This window comes from Carcharodon carcharias, chromosome 19 (assembly GCF_017639515.1).
Source record: "Carcharodon carcharias isolate sCarCar2 chromosome 19, sCarCar2.pri, whole genome shotgun sequence".
NCBI classification, from domain to species: Eukaryota; Metazoa; Chordata; class Chondrichthyes; order Lamniformes; family Lamnidae; genus Carcharodon; species Carcharodon carcharias.
Window position 1 is genome coordinate 30,022,508 of NC_054485.1, and position 19,400 is coordinate 30,041,907.

A 19,400-nucleotide genomic window follows, 5' to 3' on the forward strand; every position below is an offset into this window, starting at 1 on the left:
TGCCATTTCCTTGTTCTCGGTTATAAATTCTCCTGTTTCAGACTGTAAAAGGCCTATATTTGTCATCAGCAATCTTTTTCTTCTTACATACTTATAGAAGCTTTTACAGTCCTCTTATGCTTCTTGCAAGTTTACTCTCTTACTCTATTTTTCCCCTCAATCAACCTCTTGGTCCTCTGCTAAATTTGAAACTGCTCCCATTACTCAGGCTTGCTACTTTCTCCAGCAACTTTATATGACTCCTCTTTGGACCTAATACTATCAATTTCTTTTGTTAGCCGTCATTGGGCCACTTTTCCTATTGTGTTTTTGTGCCAGAAAGAAACGTAACTCTTGCAATGCATACATTCATTCTTTAAATATTAGCCATTGCCTATCCACTGTTATGCCTTTATGAAGTTCCCCAATCTATCTTAGCCAACTCACACCTCATACCTTGTTTAGATTTAAGGCTCCAGTTTCAGATTGGACTACTTCGCTTTCCACCCTAAGGAAGAATTCTAACATGTTATGGTCACTGTTCCCTAAAGGGCCCTGCACAAGATTATTAATTAACCCCTTCTCATTGCAAAAAACCAGATCTAGAATAGCCTAATCCCTAGTTGGTGTCTCAATGTACTGGTCTAAAAATCCATCTTGTACACAATCCAGGAACTGCCACAGTATTATTGCTAATTTGGTTTGCCCATTCTATATGTGGATTAAAGTCACCTATGATTACTGTAGCACCTTTGTTACATGCATCTCTAATTTCCTGTTTAAAACCATCCCCATATCTTATCACTACTGATTTGACACCTATGGACAACTCCCATTAATGTTTTCCACCCCTTGTTGCTCCTTAGCTCCACCCAGGCTGATTCTACATCTAAATTTTCTGAGCCAATACCCGCTCATTATTGCACTGATTTCATCCTTAACTAAATGCCACACCATCTCCTTTTCCTTTTTGCCTGTCCTTCCTAAATATTGAATACCCTTGGATATTCAGTTCCCAGCCTTGGTCACCCTGCAGCCATGTCTTTGGTAATCGCAATCATATCGTACCCATTACATCTTTGTGCTGTTATTCTTAACGGGGATAGGAAGGTCATTCAAAGCTGGGCCTCCTTAGATAACTAAAGGGGGAGGTTAAAATGAAACAGGAAAAGGCGGCTTATGGCAAATATATGATTCATAACATTATAGAAAACCAAGCTGAATACATAAATTACAAGGGAGATCTTTAAAAAAGGGAATTAAGGGTACAGAGAGCATGAGAATACATTAGTGGCTAACATAAAAAGGAATCTCCAGGTGTTTTATAAACATATAAATAATGATGGTACAGTAGTCAAAGGAAGGTTAGAACTAAATAGTAGAGTCAGAGAATATAGCATGATTATTTTTCACCTGTCTCCAGTAGAGGTGATGCTCCCAATATCATACTAAAAGGATGTAGGAGAGAAATTGGATGGCATATAAAGAAAAAAATTATTTAAAACGTAGGCAGTGCCCAGTCCAGAGCGGATGCATCCAGGATTACTGAGGGAAGTTATGGTAGAAATGTAGAGGTTCTTGTCACAATCATCCAAACCTTACATATAGGGGTTACATATAGGGGAAATGTCAGAGGACTGGAGGATGCAAATGTTAGACCCATTAAAAAAGGAGAGAGGGATAACCCTTACAATTACAGGCCAGTCAGCCTAACATCAGTGCTGGGGAAACTTTGAGACAATATAATCTGGGACAAAGTAAATTAACAGCTGAAAATTATGGACTCATAAATATTAACAGATTTGTGGGAGACAAAACATGTTTGACAAACTATTTAAGTTTTTTGATGATGTAAGGGTCGTGTAGCTTGTGCATATGGATTTACAAAAGGTGAAGTACCACAAGTAGGCTTGCAAACTAATTAGTCCATAGGATCAAATGGGAAGTGGCAGTGTGGATACAAAATTAGCAAAGGGGAAAGCAGAGTAGTGGTACTTATTTATTAGACTGGAGGGAAATATACAGTGATACTCTCTGGGCATCAAATATTAGGACTTCTGTGCCTTAAGAGATAATGACTTGGTCTTGGATATAATCAGGCATAATCTCAAAGTCTGCAGTTGCCATAAAACTCAAATGTAGTAAACAGTGCGGAGGATAGCAAGACTTCAGGAGGACATGGATAACATGAAATGGTCACACCCGTAGCAGATAAAAATTAAGAGTGAAGTATAAATTGCTGCATTTTGGCCAGAAGAATGAAAAGCAGGGTTATAGGGAAAGAGCATGTTGTAGGAGTAATTGGATACCCCTACTATGTGGCCTCTCATGTGCTGTATCATTGATTCTATGTTGGAGATTAGCAGTTTTTAAAGCAAGTACAGAAGAAGAGGGGAAAAAAACAAAGGGAAAGGTCTGTGATAGAGTGGATGGTAGGAATATAGTGCACAGCCTTGCACAAAACCTGCCCAGTATCTTTAAAGCAATGCAATCGCACATCACAGAGTTTAGCGGGAACATTGGTCCCGGGGTGTAAATAGTTACAGTAGAATAGTAAAGAGGAAGAGAAGCATGGCAAGACTAGCAAGATGACTCCTTTGGCCCAGGAATTTGACAGAAAGTAGATAGGTCCCATGAGTGAGATTACCCCACTAGCAATGCTATCAATAGGGGACCCACCCCACACCACCTCAGTTCTCAGTAGCTCAAATACAGCTGCCCTCTATTGCCAGCACCTGCTGTGGAGAGAAAATGGGAGTGGTGGTTAAAATCTAAAGTTGCTAAACACAAATATACAGCCAGAAAGACTGTAAAGTCCCTAATAGACATGTTGCTGTTCCTCCAACTTTTGTTGAGCTCCATCGGAAGTGTAGGAGGCTGAGGTCAGAGTGGGATGGAGAAACAAAGTGGTAAGTGATCAGATGGTCAAGGTCACACTTGTGGATGATCGGGTGTTCAGCAAAGCAAATACTGAATCTGCAAATGGTCTCCCAAATGTATACAAAACTTAAGAGTACTGTGGCCAGCGTAACTTTGAGAACTACATATGGTGCAGGTTTTGAACAGCGCAACAACTTTTTCATTACTCCATTGTGTTTGAGAAGTGTTGTCATTCAAATCTTAACTGTTAATCATGGCTCCATAGTAGCACTCTTTCCTCTGAATTCGATGTAATGGGTTCAAGTCCCACTCCAAAAACTTGAGCACAATCTAGGCTGATGCTTCAGTGCAGTATTGGAAGACAGCTGCATTGTCAAATATGCTGTCAGACGATGTCAAACTAGCATGTCCTGTCTTTCTGCTCAAGTGGATATATAAAAAAGAAAATTGCAACAGAAGAAGTGGCAAGGGATCGTGGCAAAAATTTCTCCTTCAACAATGCGTAAGCAGGATTATCTGACCATTTATCTTTGTGGGACCTCAGTGCACAAATTAGCTGCACAACAAGCAATGAGAGATCAGAAGTAATTTGCTAGCTGTGAAGTACTTTGGAATGCCCTGAAGATGTGACAAATGCCATATAAATGCAAGTTTGTTCTTTCTTACCTGGAGTGCTTGTGTTTTGTGTGGCTTAAAACTGGACTCCTAGTTTGCATTAGGCATAGTGTGTTTAACTGATCAACTCCAGCCTGCCTTGCAAATGTCAAAATAAATTATGTACTGCACGTTCTGCAGTGGAGAAAGGAAGATACTTAACACAAATTTTGCGAAATTGCTAGGCAATTGTTGGATATAAAACCGAAATCTAGTTGTTGGTAATCAGGCAATGCTGAGGAGTCTTATGGAAATCAGGCTATGTTAACATCAAGACTGCAAATAGGATTAGAACTTTAAAAGCTAATTTTAAAGGGTCAAACTACAAAATAATTGAACATGAGGAAGCACGAATAAATAACTAATCACAGGCAATTTGAACATTTTCCTTCTGTGGAAGTGTTGCTAGCAACTAAAGACTCACATGTATCAGCGACTTGGAATGATCACACAATTAATACAACAACAAAGTAAAGGGACAGGACCAAAAATATCCCTATTGTCACTTGTATGAAGATAAATGAAGGGCAGGCATTTGTTTAATTTGCTGGATTATATGAACATTTATATCTATCCTCATTAATAAAAAGTAGCATATTCTCTATACTTTGTCTCTATTACCTTTGATCTATAACAGGCATTTATATAGTCCCTTTAATGTAGTAAAGCATCTACCTCAAAAGACTTCTCCAGTAAATTTATTCTACAAAGTATATAATACTTTTCCCTTTTGATGTGATCATAACTAACTTTTGATAACCCAAAATCATTCGCCTAACTGGTCAGAGGAAACAGAAATTCTATACTCACGAATTGAAAGTAAGCTCTAGTTCTACAAAAAAGTGCAGGCACACATTACAAAACCAAATATCCCTCAGTAGGAAAGATGGAATTAATCCCCAGTAGCACAATGCAACGATATAATTGCATGCACTAGTCACTTCCTAACCTTAAACTAAATTTCCAATACCACAGTAATCTACCTTTTGAGGAAGTGACAAAGATGATCGATGATGGAAGGGCAGTTGACGTTATATACATGGATTTCAATAAAGCCTTTGACAAGGTCCCTCACGGCATACTGGTAATGTCACATGGGATCAGAGGTGAGTTGGCAAGATGGATACAGAATTGGCTTGGTCATAGAAGACAGAAGGTAGCAGTGGAAGGGTGCTTTTCTGAATGGAGAGCTGTGACTAGTGGAGTTCCAGAGGGATCAGTGCCGGGACCTTTGCTGTTTGTAGTATACATGAATGATTTGGAGGAAAACGTAACTGGGCTAATTAGTAAGTTTGCAGATGACACTAAGGTTGGAGGAGTTGCAGATAGTGAAGTGGATTGTCAAAGGATACACAGAGGTATAGATCGGTTGGACACTTGGGCGGAGAAATGCCAGATGGAGTTTAATCCGGACAAATGCGAGGTAATGCATTTTGGAAGGTCTAATACAGGCAGGAATTATACAGTAAATGGCAGAACCCTTAAGTGCATCGACAGGCAGAGGGATCTGGGTGTACAGGTCCACAGGTCACTGAAAGTGGCAACGCAGGTGGATAAGATAGTCAAGAAAGCATATGGCACGCTTGACTTTATCGGCAGGGGTATTGAGTATAAAAGCTGGGAAGTCATGCTGCAGCTGTATAGAACCTTGGTTAGGTCACACTTGGAATATTGCATGCAATTCTGGTCACCACATTACCAGAAGGATATGGATGCGTTGGTGAGGGTGCAGCAGAGGTTTACCAGGATGCTGCCTGGTCTGGAGGTTATTAGCTACGAGGGGAGGTTGGAGAAATTCGGATTGTTCTCACTAGAGCAAAGGAGATTGAGGGGCGACTTGATAGAAGTTTACAAAATTATGAGTGGCATGGACAGAGTAGATAGTCAGAAGCTTTTTCCCAGGGTGGAAGAGTCAATTACTAGGGGACATAGATTTAAGGTGAGAGGAGAAAACTATAGAGATGTGCGGGGAAAGTTTTTTTACGCAGAGGGTAGTGAGGGCCTGGAATTTGCTGCCAGAGGAGGTGGTGGAAGCAGGTACGATAGTGGTGTTTAAGAGGCAGCTTGACAAATACATGAATAGTTTAGGAATAGAGGGATATGGATCCCGGAAGTGCAAAATGTTCTAGTTGACGGGCAACATGATCGGCGCAGGCTTGGAGGGCCGAAGGGCCTGTTCCTGTGCTGTACTTTTCTTTGTACCTATTTTAGAACAGTGCACCATGAACTATTGAAAAATCACCTTGACTACAGAATAAGTATCATCAGTTTAATATAATTATATGCCCTCTTGCAGTAAGTGAGACTTCTTCTGGTGCCCTAGTTTTGCTTGGTTCTGTACTGCAGCTAACATCTACACCCAAAGCTCTTTGGTACATAAGTAGCACCAAAGTACAATACCATTGTTGTAACTAATTCATTTAACATATTTCTCAAGCTGCTATACAAAAATGTTCATATTGCTGTTTAAATAAAGATTACTGCTTTTATATTCTGCTTTCATTATCTTTGTTGTAACTAACTTTGGCCAAAACAATATTAGTACAGTTTAATAAAAACTGCAACGACTTCCTGTGGGGGCGGGAGAAAAGAGCCCAAAGGGAAGAAAATTGAATTTAGAAATTTAATTTCCATTTATTACCTCAGCTTTTTACAGCTTTATAATTCAACGTTTATAAAAAAAACCCTTTTAAGTCAAAAGATGACAAAATTCAAAATATTCATTACAGATTTTGTTAAGCTCCCACAAAAGAACAGCATCTAAACAAGTTTTTACTCCCAGAACAACCAACCGTAACAGTAGAAGACATTAACAGTTTGGGTGAAACCAGCCTGTTACACAAAGCAAAATACAATCCAAAGCTACTGTCAACCAGGGAATCTTAAAATCCTTCAGATCCTGGTAGTACCATCCTCTTCCTATAACAAGTTTCATTTTTTTTTTTAAAAAAGAGACTTCCAGTGTTCTAGATACAGCACATTTTCACCTGAAGCTCTTTATAAAGAATGTTGTGGACAATCAAACGGCTCAAATAAAACTCAAAAAACTCTGCAGAAACTACACTACAGGTCATATCAGTGGATTAAACACAAAGGGTTTGTACAGTTACATAAACGATGTCACAAAATACCATTACATAATGACAGCCAAGACAAGAACTGCAAACAGAAAGAAAAAGGTACCAACACATTTCATCACAAATGGCATAAATTCAGTCAATTCAGTGCAAATCTAATATAGCTTCTGGCTGCATTTGAAAAATGATTTACTCCAAATTCACTTAACTTATTTCATATAAATCTGTTTCCCCACAAAGGTCTTCTCACCCTCAAGCAGAATTTCGAAAGGAGTCGGGACATTCTGGATTACGGACTATCCCAAGACCTCCATCAGTTTGTTCCATGACCAGCTGGCAGAAACCATGATCTAAGTTGGCTGTGTTGATGGAGAGAATGAAACATCTGTGCCACAGAGCTGTATCTCAGGGCCAGCTATGAATGGATGAATCTCATTCAATCGTGGTGGATGAGGTGAAGCAAAGTACAGCCTCGATTAAAACCAACCATCAAACCATCGACAACAATGGCTTTTCAAATATTATTGCATTTAAAATGAAATGTAGTTGTGAAAATGAAAGCCGTGTAGGAATTTTGTTTTAATTTGTAATAAAACATTATGATTTGCCTTTATGAAAAGTCGTTTCTGGTATAGGTAAGAGGCAGTGTCAGTGTTCATGGCAGCCATCTTAATATACTGGCATTATTATAGCAGCCAATTTTAAAATGTACAAAGCCCTTGTGCCTAATCCAATCAGCTCCTTAAGTTAGATTTATTCAGTACTCTCCTTCATGGTGGTGGTGAAGCTTGAGCCTTTCGCATTGACCGTAGAGCCTTTTCCCGGAGATGCTTTTCTAGATCATCTAGGTTTTCCTCTTCACTTTCTGACTCCTAAAGTAAATTGATCAGATGAAACTCAATGGAATGTAGAACTACGTTAAAATGCCATTTTTGACAGAAAAACTCCGGCACCAAGTGCTCAGTAGTTTAATTGAAAAGAATCAGGATATCAGACATCCAAATTTTGTATAACAGAAGGTGCCAAATTTATTGGAGTGGCACATTTTATATTACTCAAATTAATCTGACTACTTTGCATTATAAAATTTGGACAGTATAGAATATGCTTTATAATCTAAATATTGGAGGTGCATTACAATGTATATCTGGCTCCCAAATTATTTTTGAACCTCATAACATACAAGTTATGTTACAAGTAATGATCTCTCTAAGCTGCACAGGCACACAAACATGCAGCAATCTACAAAGTACAGTGCAGACCACTCACAAGTGACCTTCACTTTTGTGTTTACAAAAATGTAAGTTGCCATTGTAGCCAGCAACAGTTTGTACCACAAAGGCCTCAATATATGCTTCTCTCCCACCTGGCAAAATGTACCAAGTGCCTGAACTAATCTAGTCATTGTATCATGACAGAAACAGTGCTCAGCTGAGCAATGTAGCTTGAAAATGGGCAAAACCCACACAAAGGTAAGCACTTCTAAAGTGTACTCTTTGAGGCTGTAAATTATACATCCCACTGTAATTACTACAGGGAAACATCCAATTTTATTTCTGTTGGTTCCTAGTTTTAACTATTCTTGAGACACTGACTTGCCTTTACAAGTTCTGAAGCTTCTGGCTGGGGTGACTTTGCTGGGGCTTCAACTGGTTCTACTGGTGGTTCTTCAACCACTGGTGCTGCTGCAGCCGCCTTTTCTTTCTTATGTTTCTTGTGTTTCTTGTGTTTTTTGTCCTTCTTATGTTTCTTATCTTTCTTCTTTTTCTTCTTCTTTCCTCCAGTTTCCTGGTCAGAGATCTGAAAGATTCAAGGCAGTATTACCTCAAAGCATTCAACAGTAAGAAATAACAAGGATTTTTCAAGTTGACCTACTGCACTTACAGAATTTATTTTAAATAGCTGACAACAGAGCTACAAGAACAGATATACTTTATCATTAGTGCAGTATAAATACTCCAAGGCAAAGGCAGTTTTTGAATGGCACATTATAGAATACTTTTTTCCTATCTTGGTACCCTGCATGGAGGCAGGGAGGAGGAAAGTGGGTGTGTAAAATCAAATATCAGGAATGCGGCTAACACAAATTGAAGCACCTACATACTATCATGAACGAATGTTACTAGGGTTCATTACCACAATTCTTCACAGGTTGATTCATCAATCTTGTGCATAACACTATGGAATAGAAAGGAAATTCAAACCACTTCACTACCCCCACAAAGGCAATTCAGGGGGAATCCTGGCAGCTGACTGCACAACCACAGATAAGGAGTGGCAAGAAGAAACTAAAGATGGTCGAGTAAGAATGTCATTGAGGGAGTGTTATCTTCAGGAAAAAAAAATCATACATCATTATTTCAAATGAGCGATACTCATCCCACTAGCTCTTGCATCAGTCAAATATGACAGCTGCTAATGTGTTTAAAAGATTTCATTATTTTAATTCATAATCTAAAAATTTATTTTGTTTAATGTGTTTTTTAATTTTCCAAAATAAAATCTGTGGACCTTGTATGAAGTCCAAGTTACCTAAGTTAATCCACCCAATTTTAATTGGAGTCTCTCTGGCCTTTAACAACTCAGCTCAGTTTTACAACACAGTACAAGGCATTAACTACAGAAATGCCTCAACACTTAAGAATGTAGTAAAATAGTAACTGGCTCATGAATGAGAATCAATTTTCCCAGTGCTAGGTCTCTGTGCAAAAGTTACACAAAAGCATTAAAAAGTACAGTAAGGATTGTCATAGACGGGTGCGAAGGGTCATTCAACATTGTACAAAATACATTTTCGTTATGGGTTATTTACTCTGCTAATCTTGATCTTCAGAGAATCTATTTTCCAATGTTAAATGGAGGAACACTGAAGTGTAAAAGTACTATTACCTTGACAGGAGATGGGCTAATTGAAGCACTCTTTGTCTTTTTGTTTTGAGGTGGTGGAGGAACAGGTGTTGGCGACCTGCTGACAGACTGTGACCTGGAGACTGAAGCAACTGGCCTTTTCTTGGGAAGTGGTTCTGGCGATCTAGATATGGATCTGGATGATGTAGCTCTTCTCACAGCTTGTGGGCTTGGTGAGATCCTAAGAAATTTACAAATTAGTGTTTCCAAAATGAATGGTCCTTGTGAATCAGTACCAGAATCTATCAAATTCATTTCCATAACAATCAGATTGAAACTGCCAATTATTCTACAACAAGTTTCCAACTGAAATTCAAAAAAGTACATGCTTGAATTGAGAAACTACATGCTATAGTTGCAACAATTATTAGAACGGAAAAATTAGGTTAGAAATAGAAATCAATCCTACAAATAGTTTAAGAGAAGTTTAGGAGAGAAAATGAAGTTGCCACTGTAGTTGAATCTTGATGGAGAATACTGGCAACCGATGTGTAATTAATGAGGTAACTAACTTTTCTTCGCTCAATATGTTTTAGTTACATTGCAATAGAAAATCTTAGATAGAAAAAGTTTTAAACTCCAAATTCAGCAAAAATTGCCCAAGTATACTTGGGCAGCACTAAAAGCTTGAAAACCCATAAAGTAAACTCATGTGGTAGGAGAGAAAGCATTTGCTTTGAAATTTTAGCCAACAACCAAAATTAGAACGGTGACACAATAGCGTTGGAATACTTTCACAATGTAATCATGATATTAAACATTAATGCTCCATTTGACGCCCTTACTTTTTAGGTTTCTTGGGTTCTGGGGTCCGTGAAACTCGTCGGATTGGCCTGTTACTAGGAGATGGAGACATATGACGTCGTTGTGGCGGTGGCGGAGATATTGACACTCTTCGGGCTGGTGGTGGACTGATGGATCCACGCATCATCCTTGGCCGTGGGGATGGCGAGTGGCGTTTGTGTTGGGGAGGTGAGCGAACATCTCGGTTGGAACGATTAGGCGGCGATCCTCTCCTACGCCTGGAAGAGGGAGATGGGGAACTACGGCGCTTTGGTGCTGGTGATGGGGACCCCCTCCTCCTAGGTGGTGGTGATGGAGTATATCTCCTCTGAATTGGAGGCGAATAGCGCCTAGGTGAGGCTGAACGTCTACGTGGTGGTGGAGATGGAGATCTAAAAAGATAAATCAATGACAAAAATCAAATTAGTAACCTTGCATATACTTACTATGACTGGAACAGATAATCCAAATTTATATAGTTCTAATTAAACTGACTTTTTTTCTGGTAAACCTTTCCTGTTATGCGCAAACTTAATGATTAAATTTTGTTCCTTGCAATCAAATGTGTAGTGAAACAGGATTCCACAACCATAAAATTTCAAGTTGGGCTATTAACAATAATAGTTATTATTGCATTGAAAAGCTTGAAGTGCCAAAAGCATAATTAAGGAGCTCCATATGAACTAGAAAGCTGCCAGCTTTGGTCTCCAATCAGCAAGACCACAATACATTAGACAAGGCAGTTGAGGTTCTTTCAGATTACAGGGATCGCAATGCAAAGAATTCACATATGCATTAGGTGTAAATGAGCTAATACTTGGCTGTGACCCCTTCCAAAGCTGAACAATGCCCAATAAAGGCACTATACACGCACACACAAAGAATTATAACCTGAGCAAGACAGTGTAGAGCTGGTGACCACATGTCACTGCCCTTGGAAGGGTAAAAGAGGGAAAAAAACCCCAAAATCTGTACACAGGGTGTGGAAGAGTTTCAACTGGAACAAAGCACAATTAAAACATACTACACAAGCAACAATGCATGCTTACAATGGTTTACCCGTGGAATCAAAGCACAATGTAAGAAGTTATTTGTTGCAGTGTAAAAACTTTACAACCATTACAACTAGATGATTAAAATTAAAATGTACCCAGGCCTGTTATCATTCATCAATGGTGGACAATGTGGAATTATTTAACATAGCAAAGCATTCCTGGATTGGAGAGGGTGGGAGAGCAGAATAGTAAATTTCAGATCATCTAATACAGTAAAAGCCAACTGTCACTATGATACAGCTTCCAGGACTTCATTGGCTTTGGAATGGAAATTCACAATGTGAAAATAATGCAGTAATTACAGCAAAAACTTAATTTATACAGAATGTTACAGGCAAGAATGCTATGCTCAAGATTCTACAGAATTACAAGAGTAACATTTATTTTTGTGCTGCGTGATTTATACCTTGCCATAATTCAATTGAAAGGGAAGCGGGTGCTGAAATTGTAGACAAGAAGTGTTTACACCAAGTAAAATAATTTTGGGGGCATTTCTGGTGAAGTGACATCAATGTTGAAACTAAGCAAACATGCCTGTTTCAGTTTCGTGTCTCAATTTTGCCATACCATACTACCCATCATGCCACAGCACAAAATTAATTTCCACCTGCACTATTTCAAAGGCATGCAGAATTCATCCTCCATATATTTTGGAATCAGTAAGAATGAAATCATCTATGCCCATGGTTTTACGGAATCCACAAACTTGGAAATAAAAAAAGAATGCTAATTCTACCGCAGCTTCACATTTATCACTTTGGTGCCCCTAAAGAAATGATCAAGTTACTAGTTTCCCTCTAAATAGGGCAGCACTTGACAATTGGAAGGCAAACATTTACTAACCTGCGTCTCAACGGAGACGGTGATCTGCGCCTTCGAGGAGGAGGAGATGGAGTTCGCCGGCGCCTTGGAGGTGGTGATGGGCTTCTCCTTCTCCTGTTTGCCATACATCAACATGTGAACATATATTCGAGGTGTCAGCACAAAACAAATATTTCATTATAATCTCTCACTGCTCCCATTAACTCCCAGTCTCAAGAGTTAAAAACTGAGCTTTAGCCAAAGTAAATAAGCATGACCCTGATATAACCTACTTTAGGAATATTCTTGTATAGACTGCCTTTTTAAAAGGCATCTGTTTTTTTTGTTACAGTATCCAAAAATGATTTTCTGTACACATCCACAGTTGTAAAATGAAATCAGGGTTACAGGACAATTTTTCATAGTTTAATTTTTATACCTATATTTCAAAAGAGCTAATTGTTTGACGTGGGTGAGAAACAAATCTATGGTTTAGGCAGAATTGTAAAGGTATTCTCATTGCACTTATTCTTCAAAATTAGGTGCATCAACAGCCACATTAGTGGAAATGTATTGCATGGAACCAGGCTATTTGAGCTATTCTAGTGTTTATGCTTCACAAGCAGTCTGCCACCCAACTTCATCTAACCTTATCCTTACCAATACCCCTCCAAATATTGTAAAAGCAGCAAAAGTAATAATTGCATTTTATGTCAACTATGATCCCCGGTCTGACTTCAGCCAATTTGGATGCTACAACCAGCCTCAGTGCACTTAGGCAGACAAGAGTTTATTTTAAATATGCTGTTTATTGGTAAATTGCTATCTAGTCACCTAATTGATAAATCAGATCACAAATGAGCTAGGCATTGATGCCCTGCAAAGCCCAATACACTGTCTAGGTTCATACAGTTTGCACGCAGCAGAATAAGGTAACAGATTGCTGCCATTGTCCATGAATTATACCCCAAAACATTTTGGGAACACAAATGTGGAACAGGACATATTCTTTAAAACATACATAGCTTAGATGCAAATACTAAACTGTTTAAATCCCTTGGAATGCAATTGTGCAAAAGTACATGTATAAAAAAATGATTAGAATTTCTATTGTTTGGAAATGTTCTACAGCTTTCTCTAAATCAACATTCAAAAATCTCAGTTATTTCAGCGCAATTTTTAAAAATGCCACTGTTTCAAGGTGGAAAAAGGTGAATGGATCACCAATTTCAGAGAGATCTTGAATTGAGTTTTGATTTTTAAGTAATCAATTAAAGTGGTGTAATTTGTCAGCCAGCCATCAAATCTGAATGCCCATAAATGTTTAAAACTTGAGATGAAACTGAGTAATAACCGCAGAATACATAATATCGTTGCGACACTTACTCACTAGGTTATGGGTCTTTCACACCAAATAAAACTGGCTGTCACCATTATGATATCCCACATACAGTGAAAACCACTTATGCTTTTTGCACCCAATTTGAAAGCCAAACTACATGCTTCTGCAGAATGTCTTTCACCATGTCCTAAAATATTTCAAATCATGTCAAAATAAAGCACTCAGACTACCAGCTCTACTATGCACACTAGGCTCCCCTGTTCGATAAATGTGTACTGCTCCTTTTTTAAGAAATCAAGAATTCTACTGACTACAGGTATACTTCAGTTTACTGTTCAGTTTCCACAGAATCAGTTGGCCCACAGATTCAAGACAAATGGACCTGGTTGGAACATATGTGGCCCAACTCAATTAAAGAAGAAAAGGGTGACTGACAAAACTGCCTCCCAGCTAATCAACTATAATTAAAGTAAACAAGGATAATAGCTACTTTTAAATATTGATAGCGACAATCAATCAAAAACTAGAATCCAGGAGTGTCATGGCCTTGGACCAGTAGATTGGAAAATATTTTGATTTCAATGTTGGCTCTATAATTATTGCTGCACCTAATGAATCCTAATTTTCAAATTAGATCCCTTAATTTCTTTTTACAGCACATTTGCAACATATTTCTAGAATTCTTCACTTTATTTTTTGACTTCCTTTTCATTTTTGATTATTTTTGTAACCTCAAATGTCAAACTTGGCAAATTTAGTACAAGTGGGTTTCACTGTATTTATGGTAGTTGCAGATTTACTTAATCAAAAGCAGATAATCCACATTGAATTAGTTCTTTCAAGTTCAGTTTAAAGTTCCCATTTGCAAAATTTTAACAAAAATCAATTTCAAGCATACATCCTAAGAATTAAGAGCTTTAAATTTCCTGTTCAATTGAAAATTTGATGCATTAATGACTTTAGCACTCCAGTGAAACTGGATTGCATTGTCTAAAATGCAGTATAATAATTCAACTAATTAGATGGGCTGGGGTTGCTAATTAAAGGAACCTTAAACAGGCTAATGTTTTCAGTGATCAGACAGCAACTCATTTTCAAACCAACCTTTTCGCCACTGGGAAGTGCCACCTCTTTCCAAGCGGCATCCTGATAGCAAGAGAAAACAAAACCAAGCTGTGTTTTTTCACAGATCAACCTCTAACGGAAGTAACTTAAACCAATAATTCATACAGACAATACCTCTCTGGTTGATTTACATTTTAATTCATTAAAATTGTAAATAACTGTATCATAGTTAAATAACCTTCCACACTTCTTTCTATTTACTAGATCTCACGCTGAAAGCTGGCCAGGAAGAATAGCTGGCGGTGGACTTTAAATGCCCACATAAGGGCCAACCAGTAAGAAATGGTGCAATCTCATGTGGAACAGGGATGATTTATCGCTCCAACAGGCCAGCTACCCTGCCTCTGATTGGTGCTATGCCTAGTGACTCAGCCAAAAGTCCCAATTCACCCTGTTATACTGGACTAGAGTTATACACTCAATTTTAAAATATTCTTACTGGATGGTTCTGATTTTACACATTTTCTAATATCTATTCAGTTTTTCTAATGAATTATCCACCCAAGTGATTCCAGTACTTGTAAAAACGATCTTTTCTCTCTTAGTGACAAATTTTCATTTACTACCACTGTCAAATTTTAGGAAAGGAATACTTCCAATTTGTATTACTCACCCCAAAAAAAGGTTCTAATTTATCCCATTTCTTCCGATGGATAAATTTCCAAATTTTAATTACCAGTATACAGGGAGATGGAAATACCAAATGACCCAATGGTGTATCAGAGAGACCAAGATCTCCATGAATAATTTATCTGCTTGCACAAAAGCAAATGAGCTTTTTTATGTAGGAAGCACGCTTCACTGCACCTCCAGCAGGGTAACTTGTAGCATTTCAAATTTGGAATTTCATCTAGCCAGCAGGAGGGAAAACAACTTTTCTGGTTGGGGTGGGGAACACTAAAAACTAAAAGCACCATCTTCCTACAACATTGTGGATCCCCTTTAAGTGACTCAGTTTTTAATATGGTTTCCCATAACGTGATAAAGAAAATCAATACTATAAACCAAGTGAAATATCTGCAAATATGGCAAGAAATTTCAAGTTCAGAGTTGTTTAATTCAGCTCATAACTACAAGGTATTTTAATATTTTACTAATATGGTCCTTATATCTGTCCTCCAACCCAAATGCCAAAAATCTTAATTGTCGCCTTGACAGGATTTAGATTTCTCAAGTTGCAGACAACAAGGGCCAAAATTAAACAGAGACATGGAATTATCATTCATCCTACATCACACGAAAGCACCCTCCCCACGCTCCCCCAATACTGGACTTTTACCTTTACTTGGGAAAAAAAAATCCAGTCTTGTAGCAACAGTAGAGGAAGCCGATTCAGATGAAACTTTGTCACGTTCAAAATGCAAAAATCAGATTGCAGTAAATGGGAACATGCTTAAGTGATTGAAAGGGGAGGCAGAGCAAAATCTGATATACTTCGAGACGTCATTACACCAAGCCAACTTTTAAGAACCACATATCTTAGTACAAAAATACATGGTGATACAAGACAGTTTAAAATTGAGACTTCAGTCTCAAAAACATAACTACAGGTTTTCCATACTGCTGAACTCCAAAGTAATGCAACAAAAAGAAATTGTTCCGACAGTAGAAATTGTTTGCACTTTACCTTGGTGAAAAGTCCTTGTGCCGTTTTCGCATTGCAGGAGGTGGAGATATACTCCGTGACAATGAACGCTGGCGCCTTCGTCGAACTTCACCATTTTTTGCACTTGACCTTTTTGGTGCTTCATCTTCGGATGAGGAAGAAGATCCAGACTCTGCATAAGCAATATTTAACTAATTAAAATGACAAAAGTAATCAGCTCGACACAGCACATATATCAATCCTGTTAGGTTAGAACACACAAAACTGCAGAATATACGGAAATTAAGTTTGTGCTCAAAAAATGGTGCAAAAAGTGAAGCAATATTCCAGCCAATATTAGCGTTTGCACATATCTAATTACTTATCTCAGCTACTGATGGCTTCAGACTCACTATACTCAGACTCTCAATAAATACTAACAATGCTGGTTTTAGTCAAATTGCGGTTTCTGGCTTCCCCTTCTAAAAATCAAAAGCTGACACTCCAGTGCAGTACTGAGAGTGTGTTGCACTGTTGGAGTGCCATCTTTCGGATAATACATTAAGCTGAAGACCCATCTGCCCTGTGGATGCAAAAGATCCCATGGCACTATTTCAATGGGCAGGGGAATTATTCCTGGTGTTCCAGCCAATATTTGCCCCTCGGTGAACATTACAAAAAAACAGATCATCTGATCATTATCACACCGCTGTTTGTGGGAGTTTGCTGTGCGCAAATTGACTGCTGGGTTTCCTACATCACACTTCAAGAATATTTCGTTGTCCATAAAACTTTTTGTGATGTCCTGTGATGGTGAAAGGTGCTGTATAAACGCAAGTATTTTTTATAGTGCATTTTAACAGCATGTAGGTTTGACACACTCAAGTTCCTACCCATTTAGAAACTACCTAGTGGTGTAACACACTGCACAATATTTTCACTCTGGATGTGCATTTACAATATATTCAGACCACTTACTTCAACATTTGATACCTGCATGGCAGAATATTCCTAATAATTTTATGATCCCGTTAGAGACCGTTAACATTTGAAGAGAAATCTGAATACCCAGGTGATTTAACTAATAGAACTATGCCACAAGATTTTGTGTTTTTAAAAAACGATTTATTGTAAATAGAACAAATTAAACAATGTGAGTATGCTGAAGTTAATGCTATAGTTTATAATCACATATGCTACATTCACGTTTACTTTCTCCTTCCCCTAAATTCTCTTATACTTAACGACATTTTACAAGTTATTTACTTTTGTAGGGACAGACCAAAAGTATGCTGCAGTCCTCTGGAACCTATTTTAATTCTCCTCAGTTCCAGCTATTCTGAGTTAAAACTTTCATTTGCCATCTCTTTACTGTGGATTCCTCAGTTCTTTGTTCTGGTAACTTTCTCAATACTTCCAAGCAAATCTGCAGGTTGCTTTATTTTGCTACAAGACTCTGAAAGGACCCCTGTAGATTTTTTCCATTAGCTGCAAGCCAGCACAAATCTTCCAATTTCTGTTCTGTCACAAAATCCAAACTGAGATTAAGTGTCTCCTGCGTTCCAAGTGATGAATGAAGTTAGCATTTTCTCTATTAAACTACAGGCCTAACTGTCATTTACCATGGCTACCTTCTCAGATAGACTGAAACCAAAGAATCTCCCTAAGCTCCACCCATCTCCATGACGATGTGGCATACTCTGGGATGTCCTCAAACAGACCTTAAAGTATCCCTCATTTAAAATTCCTTCTTTGATCTGAAGAATTTACAATCCAATGCCTTTAAATTAATTTGACTTGAACTCCCAAAACTTAAAAACATCTCTCTGAACTGCCGTGTTTCCACCAAAAGGACCACAGATAGGTCACCTGCTGTTTTATGAAACTTACCCTCTACTGACTTTTGAAGTCAACATGGCCCAGCCTTTTGATAAACATGAGCCATTCTTTGAACTATAATCAACTCAGCCTTGTCTGAGTTGCATTCACATCCAATGTTTACCAGTGTTAAATCAGGTTTTCCCTCAGTTCTCTACAGCTATAATTTAATTCCTAAAACCACAAGTTATATTCTAAAACATATAAATTGAAGTATTCCTGACAATCTGAATGCATCACACTGTATGAAGTGCAGAGTTCCATACTTAATCCCTTGTGGCTTTGTCTCAACTTTCCAGCAACCAAAAAGGAGCCAGCATTTGTAAATGGTTTCTGGCAGACACAATTCAAGTGTACAAAACCGAATGAGGTCAAATTTCCTTGGGAAATATTGATACCTCTCTTCCTTCCTTCAGTTCCTTTCTCACCATCAGATTAGTGATAAAAACTGTAAGGAGCAACAAAACAAATATATGAGCTAAATGAATGCCAAATACTTAATTACTGCATCCAACATTTACTTGGTACTTCACAAATAACAACATTGTTGCTCTGTACAGTTTTTAGACGTAAATACGGTTAAGAATCTAATCCAGTTCTATACTTGCTTTATCTAATTAAGATTCAAAATTTACCCCCTTTTTTAATAAAAGGAAGAGTAATTGGCTGGGGAAAGCATCTGAATTGGCAGTACTGGATGCAACTGAAAATATCCTAACAGGTATCTCATTCCATACTGCCTACCTGAAATAAAACCTTGTAGGATCCCACAAAGTAGGATTATGATTGAAAACCACAACAAAAATGATAACATTACAAGTGAAGAGAGAAGAATTCTATGATTACCTATTAGTCGTGGTACTTTTTAGTGGTTGACACCCTCTTCCAAAGTATAATACTTTGCTTCAATTCTTTTATTTGGTCATTCATTCCTTTTTCAAAGATTCGCACTAAGGTCGATTTAAACCGTTATCAAATATATGGTACTGATCAAAGCTGAATACTCCCGTTAATATTCCAGTTACTACTTCTGCTCCAGTTTGTTTTCTATGATGATAGCAAGTTAACTTTGCATAATGCTTTAGAATAGCAATGCATTAATTATTCAAGAACAGAACTGCAGTGGAAATTCAATTATTTCCCGATAAGGAGGGAACCATGAGTGGCCAATGGAATTAGTAGGTAATCCCCAAATCTCTCTTCAGTAGGAAATTTAAATGAATCCTACAACTACTCCTGTAGACCTGCATTCCACGACAATTCTGGGAGATGATTAAAAAATGTCAGCAACAAGTGCAAATAGTAAATCTTCACTACTGTACTGAAGTGAATGT

The 19,400-nt window shown here is 38.0% G+C and overlaps 1 protein-coding gene across 7 annotated transcripts in view; it reads right to left on the reverse strand.

The window, feature by feature from the left end:
• Nucleotides 1-6,122: 6,122 nt before the first annotated feature.
• srrm1 (serine/arginine repetitive matrix 1) overlaps nucleotides 6,123-19,400 on the reverse strand; it is a 43,715-nt gene continuing 30,437 nt past the window's right edge. For 5 of the 7 annotated variants that reach the window (XM_041212772.1, XM_041212771.1, XM_041212769.1 and 2 more), the window contains 7 exons: nucleotides 16,231-16,381; nucleotides 14,583-14,624; nucleotides 12,179-12,271; nucleotides 10,283-10,672; nucleotides 9,480-9,678; nucleotides 8,190-8,390; nucleotides 6,123-7,462 (listed from right to left, as the gene is read on the reverse strand). In XM_041212772.1, coding sequence (XP_041068706.1) covers nucleotides 7,361-7,462; nucleotides 8,190-8,390; nucleotides 9,480-9,678; nucleotides 10,283-10,672; nucleotides 12,179-12,271; nucleotides 14,583-14,624; nucleotides 16,231-16,381 — 1,178 coding nt within the window. In that variant the 3' untranslated portion in view covers nucleotides 6,123-7,360. Of the gene's footprint in view, nucleotides 7,463-8,185; nucleotides 8,391-9,479; nucleotides 9,679-10,282; nucleotides 10,673-12,178; nucleotides 12,272-14,582; nucleotides 14,625-16,230; nucleotides 16,382-19,400 lie in introns of all 7 variants that reach the window. The other 2 variants (XM_041212774.1, XM_041212773.1) reach the window with 2 other exon arrangements.